Source organism: Drosophila serrata, unplaced genomic scaffold, assembly GCF_035046125.1.
Source record: "Drosophila serrata isolate PLE 108 unplaced genomic scaffold, ASM3504612v1 contig_276, whole genome shotgun sequence".
Classification (NCBI taxonomy): domain Eukaryota; kingdom Metazoa; phylum Arthropoda; class Insecta; order Diptera; family Drosophilidae; genus Drosophila; species Drosophila serrata.
The window spans coordinates 2,887,526-2,900,390 of record NW_028257174.1 but is presented as its reverse complement, the minus strand read 5'-3'; the positions used below and the strand labels follow the sequence as shown (position 1 = coordinate 2,900,390).

Genomic DNA, 12,865 nt, shown 5'->3' with positions numbered 1-12,865 from the left:
TTTTAGCCAAAAGTCTCTGCTCTTCAGTTCGTGGCTAATAACAAATCTAATGCCAAAACAAACGCTCCGAAATGGCAAATATATAGAGCACATAAAACCGACAATGCGGCCATAAAAGCTAAAGTCAAAGCTAAAAGACAACAGGCACTCGCACACACATTTCATTTCGTAAGCCAGGCATCTTAATCTCCAGGAATAAACTCGTTGACACCCACCCCGCTCGGAAAACTCTGTTGCCCGGAAAAGCCCATACCATACAACACTAACACCACCATCATCGCTCTCCTTTACTTTACTTCTCCGTTGTGCCGCCCACGGGCGTCTTCCATGTTTGAAATTAATTTTATTCACACAAAAATTCTTGCGCGCATACAATTTCATTAAGCAAATATTTTCGTCACCCGGCAGCGTCTGATGCTTACCTCTTCTTTCGGAGGACACCCACCCACACGTCCTTGCCACCCCCCCACCCCCATCGCGCCCGCCCCAACCCAAAAAACTCGCCACTTGCCACTCGTTTCTCTGAAGAAAACACAATTCTATACACTTAAACAAACCAAAATCAGCAGGTTAAGAAAAAAAAGATGATAGACTACTAGGATATCTTGTAAAATAAAATAAAACCAAAATCAGCAGGTTAAGAAAAAAAAGATGATAGACTACTAGGATATCTTGTAAAATAAAATACAATATCTTGTATAAAATATTTTATTTAAGCTTTAGGAATAAATTTAAAATAACAATACTTTGTAAAAATGTCATTTAAGGATTTTAAGTCAAAATTATAAATCATTTATGAAGATTTATTTTAACTAATAAATTCAATAAATATTTTTTCTTAGTATTGCATTATCTTCTACATTTCTGATAACAAACAATATAAGATTTTATATTTAATAATAATCCTAAATCTATATTTAATTTTCTCGGAAAAGAATTCCATAATTTTTTTATTTTTATACCCTTGCAGGTTCAGAAGCTTGAAACTAGTTAAGGGAATAATTTCCGACCCTATAAATCGTATATATTCTTGATCAGCATCGACAGGCGAATCTTTCTAGGCATCTACTTTTTTTTTTTTAAAGGAAAGGAAAGAAAATTTGCAAAAATCGGTCAAAAATTCACATTTTAAATGGAGTATGAAGATTTATTAATCTGCTAAAAATTAGCATACGAGCGCTTTCCAAATTGAAATTAATGCATTTTTGACTTAATTATGGGATTTTTAAAATTCGATTTTTTAAATAAAAAATTTCATGTATTAATATTGATAAATATTGATTCAAAGAAAGTTAAAATTTTATTTTTCAAGCAGAGTTATATCCTGATTAAATAAATAAAAACTATATATTCGCCTTAATGCTATTAATAGACCTTGGTATTCTGCCAAGAATGGTACCAAAAATAAGTAAATTAATAATATAGTCTTTAATTTCCTTTGAGTCCAGGGTATCTCATGGTCGCTACACTCTATCGTTTATTATCTCCTTTAACTTTTTGTCTTTTTCTGTGTGCTTTTTTTTTGCTGCCGCTTTCGGCGAGTTAACGACGCGTAGCATTTATACGATTTTAATGCCGCGAGCGGTCCGCAAAGAAACTGAAACCTCCCTCATCACCTTTTGTACGCCGTCACCCCGCTCATAAAACTGGGGGAATATAACAAATGATACTCCGGCCACGCCCACTGCCCCCCCCCCCCCAAAAAAAAAAAAACAAAATAAAAAAAGAACAAAAATAAATAAAAAACGAACAAAAAAGATAGCACAATTAATGCATTAAAAAGAGCAGCGAAAAGAATGAAGATGAGGAAGCGAAACATTTGCAAGGCCAATAAAAATGCCATTTAATGATGCCTGCAAATTTTCGAGCCCCAAATAATCAGCATAAAAATGAGCGGCTGAAAATGCTGAATATATAAAATTAATTGAAATATCCCACAGAGCCGGGCAAAAGGAGCATTAAATATATATATAATATATATACGTTTTGCGAGTCAAATGCCAGCGACGATTGACGGGCGAATTGTGTTTGTGGCACAAAGCCGATAATGAGGCAAACAGAAGCCGGTTGAATCAGTAAATGTGTCGCCAAAAAGGATTCAAGTGGATACAGTATTGGGAATCACTTAAATTTAATTATTTGCTATTGCCATTAACCAGTTGAGTTCAATCAATTGAATCATTTTTTGAACAATTCAAAGGGGGTATTTTCTTGTATAAAATTAATTAAATGGAATATGTTTTCAGGAATTAAAATGCATTATAAAAGCACACATTATATTTTATGTACTTTTATGTTTTTTATATTCTTTATAATTTGTATTTAATTATATAATATACTATTGCATATTATTAAAGATAGAAACCTTGAGCATAGAGCTTCCTTTTTCTTGACCTAACTTAGCTTTATAGTTACTTAAAACAAACCCTTTGAAACTTAAAGCCATTAAATATCTTTATATATATATATAAATCAAGATCCAAAAGGTTTTCTTTTGCATTTCCTAGAACCAGAGACAAACCAATTAAAGAAGAGGAAAAAATAAAGCAAGAATCAGAATGAGGATTGAGAGGGTCTGACTGTGCGAATCAGTTTTCCCATTCCATTCAAGATGCTGCTCTGCCCAGCTTATTGGCTCAGTCGGCCAGATCCCTCAGTTTTCCAGTTTTCCTCCTTCACTGACACCCCTCTTTTCCTCACTCTCTGTGCCCATTGCCTTGGCCATCCATCTCAATTTACTGCGTGAGACTTTTGTCAACGCACGGCGAGAAAATGAATGCCAGAAATGGCAGGAAGGAGTGAACCAACGCAAAAGCAAAAAAAATGTGCCAAGAAGTGACAAGGAAATAAGAAACAGGACATTAGAAGGACACTGTAGATATGGTGTAGCGGCCGTAGGAATTTTCCAAAAGAGACAAGAAGCAAAAACAAATCAGAGATATGCCAAGGAAGCTGGGTATTGTACACCTAAAAATAAATTTTGGTTTTTATTTTTAGATAAATATTTCATAGAACCTAAGTTTTATTAAAAATAATCATTTAAATAAACTGATTTTTTTATAAATTTTATGTTTTCCAAACCTTACTCATAACGTATACTTGATCTTCATGGCGTATACTTGATTTTCATGTCGTATACTTGATTTTATGAACGGAAACAAGTTACTTCGAGCGTATACAAAAAATTCAGTGCGTATACGTGATTTTAAGAATGTATTTATTTTTTGAACGTATACTTAATATTTCAGAAATATATTTATTTTTTTTGAACGTATACTTGATTTTTTCATATCGTATGCTTGATTTTAAACAACGTATACTTAATTTTTGAAAACGTATACTTGATTTCTTATTACGTATACTTGATTTTCATGGCGTATACTAATTTTTTGGGAAAGGTTATTTTGAGCGTATACCTAAAATTCTGTGCGTATACGTGATATTATAAATGGATGTATTTATTTTTTGAACGTATACTTAATATTTTAAGAGGATATATATTTTTTTCAGAACGTATACTTGATTTATCAGAACGTATATAAATTTTCAGAACGTATACTTGATTTTTTAGAACGTATACTTGATTTTATCAATGAAGACTCCATTTTTGGAACATATACATATTTTTCAGAAGATTTATAGTATTTTTTCAAACGAATACTTGATTTCCCATAACGTTTACTGGATTTTTCATGGCGTATACTTGATTTTCATGATTTTATGAACGAAAATAGGATTTTTCTGTGCATTTCTCTCAGTGCAACCGAAAAACCAGAGCCCTGATGAAATGGAACACGGTGAAAAAAAGTGTTGGCCGAAAAGAAAAAAGCAATTTATGCGGGTCTCGCGCGCTCCCTCTCTCTCTCACATATATCCTTCCCGCTCACTCTCTTGTTGATTACTGAGGTCACAGTGTGCTTTAGTGTGTGTAATTGCAAGCGTATGTGTGTGTATGAATATGTGTGGGTATGTGTGTGTGTGTGTGCGTGTGTGTGTGTGTGTGGACAAACATAAACAACAGTTACGCTCGAACAACGGGCAAAGTTGCATTTCCGCTGTAACCGTTTTCCGCCCCGGAAAATGCGTTCGACGCGTGTTTGAAATATTGGACCCGAAAGTCAGGGCGGGACTGTAATACCCTTTATACTGTTCCCAAAAGGGGATATAGTATCAGTTGAAGTACTATATATATTTAAATAATAATATAAGGTCTTCTTTACAATAATAAACAAAGAATAAAGTAGCTTTTGTTGACTCACAACACACAAAAATCTCGTCAAAGAAACTAAAGGCAGCTTGGAATAAAAGGTTTCCATATTTAAGTTGCTTTAACTGGTTGGGAATTTTAAATTAGACACAAAATGATAAGAAATCTTAATTAAATTTGTTTTATTTTAATAGATACAGTTATTATTAACTGATTAGTGAATATTAAATCAAATCCCAAGCAATTTGACATAAAGAATTATTACCAGGTATCTCTCTATCGAATCCTTTTCCTATTTTTTCCTTTTATTTTTGTGTTCATCCACTCAAACCCCCTGCAATTTTTTTTGTGGTCAGCTCCGTTGGCTAGTGATTTTGCTGCTGGTCAGAAGAACGGCCCCGTTTTCATCTCATTTGAGCGAGCATTTAATGTTCAGCCTGGAAAACTGGCTGCACCAGGAAATGATTCTTAATCCTTTCTCCTACCCCTTCCCCCCTCCCCTCTCTGGATTTTCCACAACCCTCAGCGATCTCTCTCCCCGCTTTACCTCTCATTCTCTGCTGCTCTCTGTCTCTAGGTTTTATGGGCGGAAAAGCGGGGATTTTCCGCACACCATGTTTCTGTTGCTGGCTGCATCGCAAATCATGCGTAATGGAATTGAAGTCGCAAAAATTGTCTGATGCTGATGCTGCTGCTGCTGCGGTGTTTGCAATCGATTAAAAATAGTGCGAAAAAGGTTCAAAAGCCCATTTAAATTTAATTGTTTCATTAAAGTTAAGTGTAAACCAATTAATTAGTAAATTAATTAAAATGGTAAAGCTTTTTTGTGATAAATAAGTAAAGGTAAAAATTGAATTTTTAGAGGTTGAAAGTCTGTAAGGCGAGGAAAATCAAGTGGGATAGAGTTTCACAGAAATTTTTTTTTAAATATGTGAGAGATTCAAGATAATCTTGAAATAGTTATAATTTAAATATAATTCCAACTTCTACTTGGTTCTCAATATTTATTCTATTTAATATTTTATTTAAACTTAAAATAAAATATTCTTAAATATTTCGAAGATATTATTTTGAATATAAAAGATTTACTCTTTACTCTTAATTGAAAACTTTTGATAATTAATTAAATCCGAAGTTTATTCAACTCATAATTCAATGTCTAAAAATATTCCTTAAATAATCTCAAAGCTACAAAAGTATTTCAATTAAATATTTTTAACAATTATTATTATTATATTAACTATAACCTCTCGTTGAATAAACATTTATTTTTTTAGTTTAACATATAAAATTTATTTAAGTTGATCAACCAACCTGTTTGCTATTAAACGTTGTTTACAATGAGAAACAGGTGACGTGGTAACATAATAGGAAATGTTAATAACAGTTTTTATGATATGTAAACAACAAAGAAGTGTTTACATTTTAGGGACTTAAGAGAAATGTGTCGTCATCTTGTCCAATGGTCACCGGGATGCCTTTTCCTGAGTCGCTTCAGGATCGTCGGGTTGGCCAAAGATGCTGCTTGCTGGCTCTTATCAGCTGCGAGGCATTCATTATATTAACTTGGCTGTTAATTAACTTGCTTATATTAACTTGGCTGGTAATTAACTTGCTCCCTGCTTGCATTCTCTATCTCACTCTCAGGCTAGCTCCCTCCCTCCCTAGCTCTTTAGGTATGTCTAGCTCCCTCTGTGCATCTCTCGATCCCTTACTCTCTACATTCTCCGCCTACCTTAACAGATATCTGTTTGCCTCTCGCTCTCACTCTCTCTGTTATTCTCTTTGCTCGGAGAGTATAAATACGAGGCGCTTCGGCCGGCGCGCCTTTAGTCTGTTCGTGGCCCTACAAGTGTTAACATCGCAGTGATCGTGAGTGCTCTTCGACCCGAAATATCAGCCGGCCGAAGCAATACATTTGGATGACGTGGCCGAAGTAATGACGAAGGATGACGTGGAATACATTTGGATGAAAGGTAATAGTGGTGATAGTAATTAGGATTACCCTTCGACATCAACAATATGCCAACTATGGATTTGTTTTCCACTTGTCTCCCTTATTGCCATGGAGCCCTTTACTTTATTATAATTCAAGGTGATACAGCAATTTGTATAAAAGATGTCTATAAATGTATATTTAATGTCTTGGCCTTACTTAATTATAAATTATTGATGAATATTGAATATTAATGGGATAATCATTTCAGTCTGAACTTAAAACTAAGTGAAGGAGTCCTTTCCGACCCTATAAATTATACATATTCTTGATCAGAATGAACTGGAGAATCTTTCTAGCTATCGGGTGCAAAAAAAAGAAAATTTCCAAAATTTTCGATATTTTTTCTTCAAAAAAAAGGAAAGGGGTTACATCGTTAAAATTGTCAAAAAATTAATATTTTTTAAATTTTGAATTGAGTATACAGATTTAATAACCTAATAAAAACTAGCATAAAACTGTTTCCCGAATTAAAATTAATGGCTTTTTGTCTTAATTATAAGATTTTTAAAATTTGATTTGTGGTAAAATTTTCATATAAAAATATCTATAAAAATCAATTGATTGAATGGTATTCTAATTTAAGTCAGAAGCTTGTAACACATTGAAGAACTCATTTCCGACCCTATAAATCATATATATTCTTGATCAGCATCGACAGGCAAATCTTTCTAGCCATCTCTGGCAAAACAAAAAAATGTTTTCAAAATTTTTCAATTTTTTCAAAAAGAGGAAAGGGGTTACATCGTTAAAATTGTCAAAAAAAATTGGCAAAAATTTTTATTTTTTAAATATAAAAAATTCAATATGCAGATGTGTTTAGCTTTCAAAAACTAACATAGCAAATCTTACCAAATTTAAATAAATGCATTTACAGCTAAGTAATGATATTTGAAAAACTTGAATTACCCAAAAAATTGGCATCTAAAAATATTTATTTGATATACTTTGAATACACATATTTTAGGTTTTCTGATAGGCATACAAAGGTCAAAAAGCCAATGATTGCCAATAAAAACCTCAATGAATAATAAATAAAACATTTGAAATAAAATAATGCTTCCATTCTTATTCGTTGAATAAACAAAACCTATTTAATAGAACTTATATTAAAGACTTGCTAACTTTAACCTTTCTGCCCTTTTCCCCTTTTAAAAAGACATACCCTTACATTTCGAGAAAATTGCTTAGATTTCTTGTTGTGGAATCCCCAACGATTCACCTTGATTGCAATTGTATTCTTGACCCTAAATGTACAGCTATTCCCACCTTGGCCAATTGCGGTTTGATTCACGCCCTTTGTGCTCTGCTATTTGTTGCTCCTCTCTGTTTCCAATTCTGTTTTGGTTTTGTTTCGATTTTGTTTTGTTTTTTGTTTCTGCCAAAGTTTGCCCTCGTCCGAGATTCACCTGTCCCGAAGAAGAGCAGGTGTCCATTGCCAACGCCGTGCATCCGAAATGCGCAACACATTGGCTGGCAGCGCTTCAATTGCACTTGAACTGAATTTTCCGCCTTTTGTTTTTTGTTCCCAAGCGTTTTTCTAAGCGCCACTTGACGGCCTTTTGACCGCCTTCTGCCTGGAAGGGAGGGGGTGTGGGTTGGGAGGAAAAACCAAGGGTAAGCCAGGCACAGAGAATGAACAACAAGCCTTAAAATATGCAGTGCACGACACACTAGGCGTTGTCCTTGTTGTCCTGGCGAGAGCGCGTCCTTAATTGCCACACCTTCGGATGTTTGCCGCCTTCTGGCAATAGGCTTTTCTTTTTCTACTATTTTTCTGTGTTTTTAGCATACTCTGAAAACGGTCTTGAAGATTTTATTAGAGAGCTTAGATACATTTCTTAAGGTTTTGAGATATTTTTTGGAAGCTGTTTTGAGTGAAAGAAGACCTTAAAAAATATATATTAAATTTTAATATTAATATTAACAAAGTTGTAAATAATTCCATAGAGAACTTGTATACTTAAGACCCTTAGAAATGTGTATCTAAGAAACTATCTGAAAAAGTATTACGTTTTCTTCTCAACTTTGTAATTAAGAAGAGACTCCCTTTCTATTTCCTCTCCTAAGATTTTCCCCCTAGAAATTCCCCCAGCTTTTCGTTCCACTCCAATAGACTCCATTACCTTGAAGACTCGTACCTTCAAGGCCACTAATTTTTCACTTCCCTTATTCAGCTGAAAAAGACCCTAATTGTTGGGGGTGAAAATCGAAATGAAAACTAAACAAATTCCATGCTTCTGTGCATTTCAGTCAAAGCGAATCGGAACTTCAATCGACGATGACAAAGTTGATGATGAAATGAGGGGGGTAGATGATGGTGCCTAAGAGGCTTAGTCTGTGCCACACACACACACACACACCATACACACACCAAAGCAGCCACATACCCATTCAGTTTTTGGCATTTTGGCAAAAGCGATTAATTTCGAGTAATTGCAACTTAATGAAAAGCATTCAATTGTGCAAATTAATGAGAATGTCTTCGGCATTCTGATTACCAGACCAAAGACATGTGTGTCTGTATTTATGTGTGTGTGTGTGTGTGTGTATTTTAGTGCCTGTTAATTAATGCTTTGATGAGCCGCACTCAACCACTTTACCTGAGCAAGAGGCCAGAATGGAACTCCTTAGCCGCTCGCAATTCAAACTCCAAATGAGTTTCAGCCGCTGCTGCTGCGGCACTTGCGGATTTCCTATCCCTCTCTATTACTCTATCCCTCTCTCTCACTCACTGTCTCCCTCTCTCTCACTCACTGTCTCCCTCTCTCTCTCTCTGTGGGAATTATAAGCGATTGCCTTTGGCCATTGAGGCGGAATACCAAATCGGTTTATATCGTATCTATTTGCCTATTTTGGCAGAAAATTAAGTCAATGAATATCGAATGAGATGAATGTAGCCAAGTGGCTTTTGGTTTAAACATAAATATTGGTGAGCCAATATGAAGGGAATTTTATTATAGAAAGATATATAAATATATAAAATAATATAATAACATTTTCCTATATTATTAAGGATCGTTTCTATGGCAGCTATATGATATAAAGAAGTCCGATTTACATACAATTTTTCTCAAAATTGTTTATAAATATATAAAGGTTATATATCAAATTTGATGAAAATCTGTTGAAAACTAGAAAAGTTATAGTTTTTTCTTTTTAACATTTTCCGATCGTTCCTATGGCAGCTATATATATGTATGTATATATATAGTCCACCGATTCGCCATGCTGTAATTTATATAATAGTAAAATTATATAAAAGGAAACCTCCATAGTTTCATTAAAATAGCTTAAATTTGTTCCATAACAAATCTCGCGCATCTGTGCATATGATTCCCAACTTGTTCTAACATCCCCGGAACGAAGTGACTGCTGCCAGCCACGTCTCAGAAATGTGTTGTGTTACAAAAGTTGCAAGTCATTGTTTATAGTGTTCAAAGTTAGTAAGTGATCATACATACATACTTATTGGATCATACATACTTAATGTTCAGAGTTAAGCTCTGATCATAGTTAATTACTGGTCATAGATACTTAGTGATCATAGTTACTTATCGTTCATAGTTATTTACTGCTCATAACTAATTACTGATCATTACTGGTCTTAGGTATTTACTGTTCAGACTTACTTACTGATCATAGATACCTACTGATCATAGTTAATATATATAAACTTGATATGCAAGGGTAGACCAAGTGAAAGTGATAGCAAAATACATCCAAAATCATGAAATAACAGAAAAATTATAAGCAATTCCCTCTTCTCTTTCTCATTCTCAGCCTGAGGAGTGATCAATTCATTTGCTTTGTAAATCAATCGATTGATTGATTGATTGACTCACTGATCGATCTGTGGAAGCAGGAAAGGCACAGCGAAACAGCGACCAAATGCAAGATGAATCCGGATCAATCGATGTCAATGCAAACTGGGGCGCAACCACCGCCGCCGCCGCCCTCGCAGCTGACCAGCCATGCCATGGCCATGGCCACCGTCACTCCCACATCCTGTCCAGGATCCGGAACGGGATCGGTAGGATTAACCGGGAGCACAACAACGGGAATGCATTACGGTGTCAGCAGTGGCGGTGGCATCGGAGGAGGAGGAGTGCCCACCTCTGGAGCGGGCAACACAGCCGGAAGCTATGTGTCCATTGGCATCCTGCCCAGCATGCCGCCCGCCCAGCTAGCACCGCTGCTGTTGCCAGCACCGCCGACAGCGACGACAACGACCTTCAAGACCACGCCCCTGCTGCCCATGCCCACGCTGGAGGACATTGAGGTGGCTGCCAATCAAGGCGGTGGCGGACCAGGTGGTCAGGTAGGGGAAAATTAATATTTCCATTACTTTAAATAAATAATAATAATATTAATTATTTGCACAGGTCGTTGTTTCTTTGGCACAACCCTCGCTGGCCCCGCCGGGTATCTTAAAGTATCCCACCGCCGCTGGGTATGTGAGTGACTTGATGGCACCGCCCCCGAACCTGCAATCCCTCCAGCAACAACTCCCTCTGACCCTGCCCCTACCAATGCCACTGCCCCCCCTGGCCAGCGGCAGTTGCAGCAACAATAGCAGCAGCAGTAGCAGCAATAACAGCAACAGCACTGGCGGCGGCGGCGGCGGTGGTGGTGGTGGTGGTGGAAATAGCAGTGGCAACAACAATTCTGGCAGCAATTGTGGCACACTCAAGAGCAATGCCAAACTGCTGCCGCTTCAATTGATGAGCAGCAGCAGTGGCACTACGCCGCCGAACCGTAAGGAACCACTGCCACCGGCTCATCCACAGGCTGCATCCATTCAGGCGCAAGCCCAGGTGCAACACCAGCTGCAGCAGCAACATCAACAGCAGCAGCAACACCAGCAACACCAGCAGCAGCGGCAACGTAAGCGAAAGGGATGGTGCTCCTGCTTCGGTGGTGGTGGCTCTGGGGGCAATAGCTCCTCTTCCTCCGGCAGCGAAGGGAAGACCCCGCCAGGATATGGCTCCAAGGAGGGCATCAAGAAGAAACGGAAGGGTACCTCGCAGACGGTGTGGTCTGCCCTCCTCACCAATTTGGGGATTTGTATGCTGCTGCTTGCCTATACATTGTTAGGTGAGTTTTTAGGGGTTTAAAATTAAGTATTATATTATTTAGTTATATGGATTATCGGGATTATGGAAAAGTATTGAAATTATTTCATTTTAAGAGTTTACCTTTCGACAAAGAGGTGTTTTAGGCAAAGAAATTTGTTAAAGATGCAAATTAGAGTTTCTTTAAACTTTACAAATTTTTCATGCATGATCAGTTTATGAAAATGTCAAAATTATATAGAAGAGCATATAAAGATGGGTTTTAAAAAAGGTTCTGATGTTTTTGGGGAGAAAAATCAAGTGAAATCTAATTAAAACGACTGACTTAACATATATATATTTATATACATGGAAATCAGGAGACTTTAATATTTACCGAAATAGTAAAGTATCTTTTTTTTGTTTAATTTTCCTTGATATTCCTAAAGTCTTATATATATATACTGTAAAATAAATAAATATATATATAATAAATAAATAAATATAAAATAATAAAAATAATATATAAATTCTTTCAAACCCAAATATTTTAACTCCTTTTGACTTTTATTTATGACAACAGCCTAAGGTCCTTAAAGAACCATCCTCAATCATTAGAAGGCTTCCGTATTTCGAGGACCCAAAAGGGTTTGCCCAAAAACAGCTACAATTTCCGCCACTTGCTGGTTCATAATTACATCTAGAGATGTACAAAGATGTATGTAATAGACATAAATAGGTAAATTGACAGTACTGTGCGTGACAGGCACTCACATATCATTTGTATCCAATGTCTGTGGATGCCATTTCATTGCTGCGGCCTTCCTAATTAACGCGGCATCTTCTTTCGGCCATGCGTTCGCTTCGCTTCGTTTCGTTTTGCTCTTTTCTTATTGTGTTGCGGCACGCGTGTCAGATACAGATACAGATACAGATACAGATACATTTACAGATACGGATGCGAGGATACACTGAAGGGAAATTAGCTATTAATTTATGGGATTTATATAGGGAAAATAAAAAGGTAAATCTTTCTGAACTATCTCAAGTAGCAAATATCTATTGAATGTATCTTTTAAATGTATCTCTTGATCGTATCTCTTGTAATTAAATATGCATTTCCCCATTTTTTTGCTATCTGTAATTATACAAAAATGATTTGCTATGCATGGTATACATTTACACTAGTGGATACGCTTAATGTTTGGGACAAGCGAAGGGTACAAGGATGCTTAATGTATCTTGTCACAGAGTTCGACGTTTAAATTAACCAACAACAGGAACTGGGTGGAACGCCGCCAAAGCCGCCGCACGACAACGTGATAAATTTAATTAATCATTCGTTGTCGTCACCGCCTACCCCTCCCTCCCTCTCGGAAAAACCATCCCGCCCCCTCCATGGAATCCCACCCATTCGATGCCAAAAACAAACGTCAAAATGGCGGCCGCAGCGCCAAAAACTTATGTTTTATCCACGCCACATGCCTCAGTCCTGTCAAAGTGTGTGTGTATTTTTACTAGGGTACAGTGATTGCCAGGAAATTATGCATATTTGATTATTTTTTTTTAATTTAATTTTTATTTTACAAACTTATATTTCCAAAAAAT

The 12,865-nt window shown here is 36.3% G+C and overlaps 1 protein-coding gene across 1 annotated transcript in view; it reads left to right on the top strand.

Moving 5' to 3' along the window:
* Positions 1 to 12,865, top strand: part of LOC110180619 (uncharacterized) — a 106,131-nt gene that overhangs the window by 74,122 nt on the left and 19,144 nt on the right. The window contains exons 4-5 of the mRNA XM_086835536.1: positions 9,987 to 10,524; positions 10,589 to 11,300. Coding sequence (XP_086691662.1) covers positions 10,102 to 10,524; positions 10,589 to 11,300 — 1,135 coding nt within the window. The 5' untranslated portion in view covers positions 9,987 to 10,101. The remainder of the gene's footprint in view (positions 1 to 9,986; positions 10,525 to 10,588; positions 11,301 to 12,865) is intronic.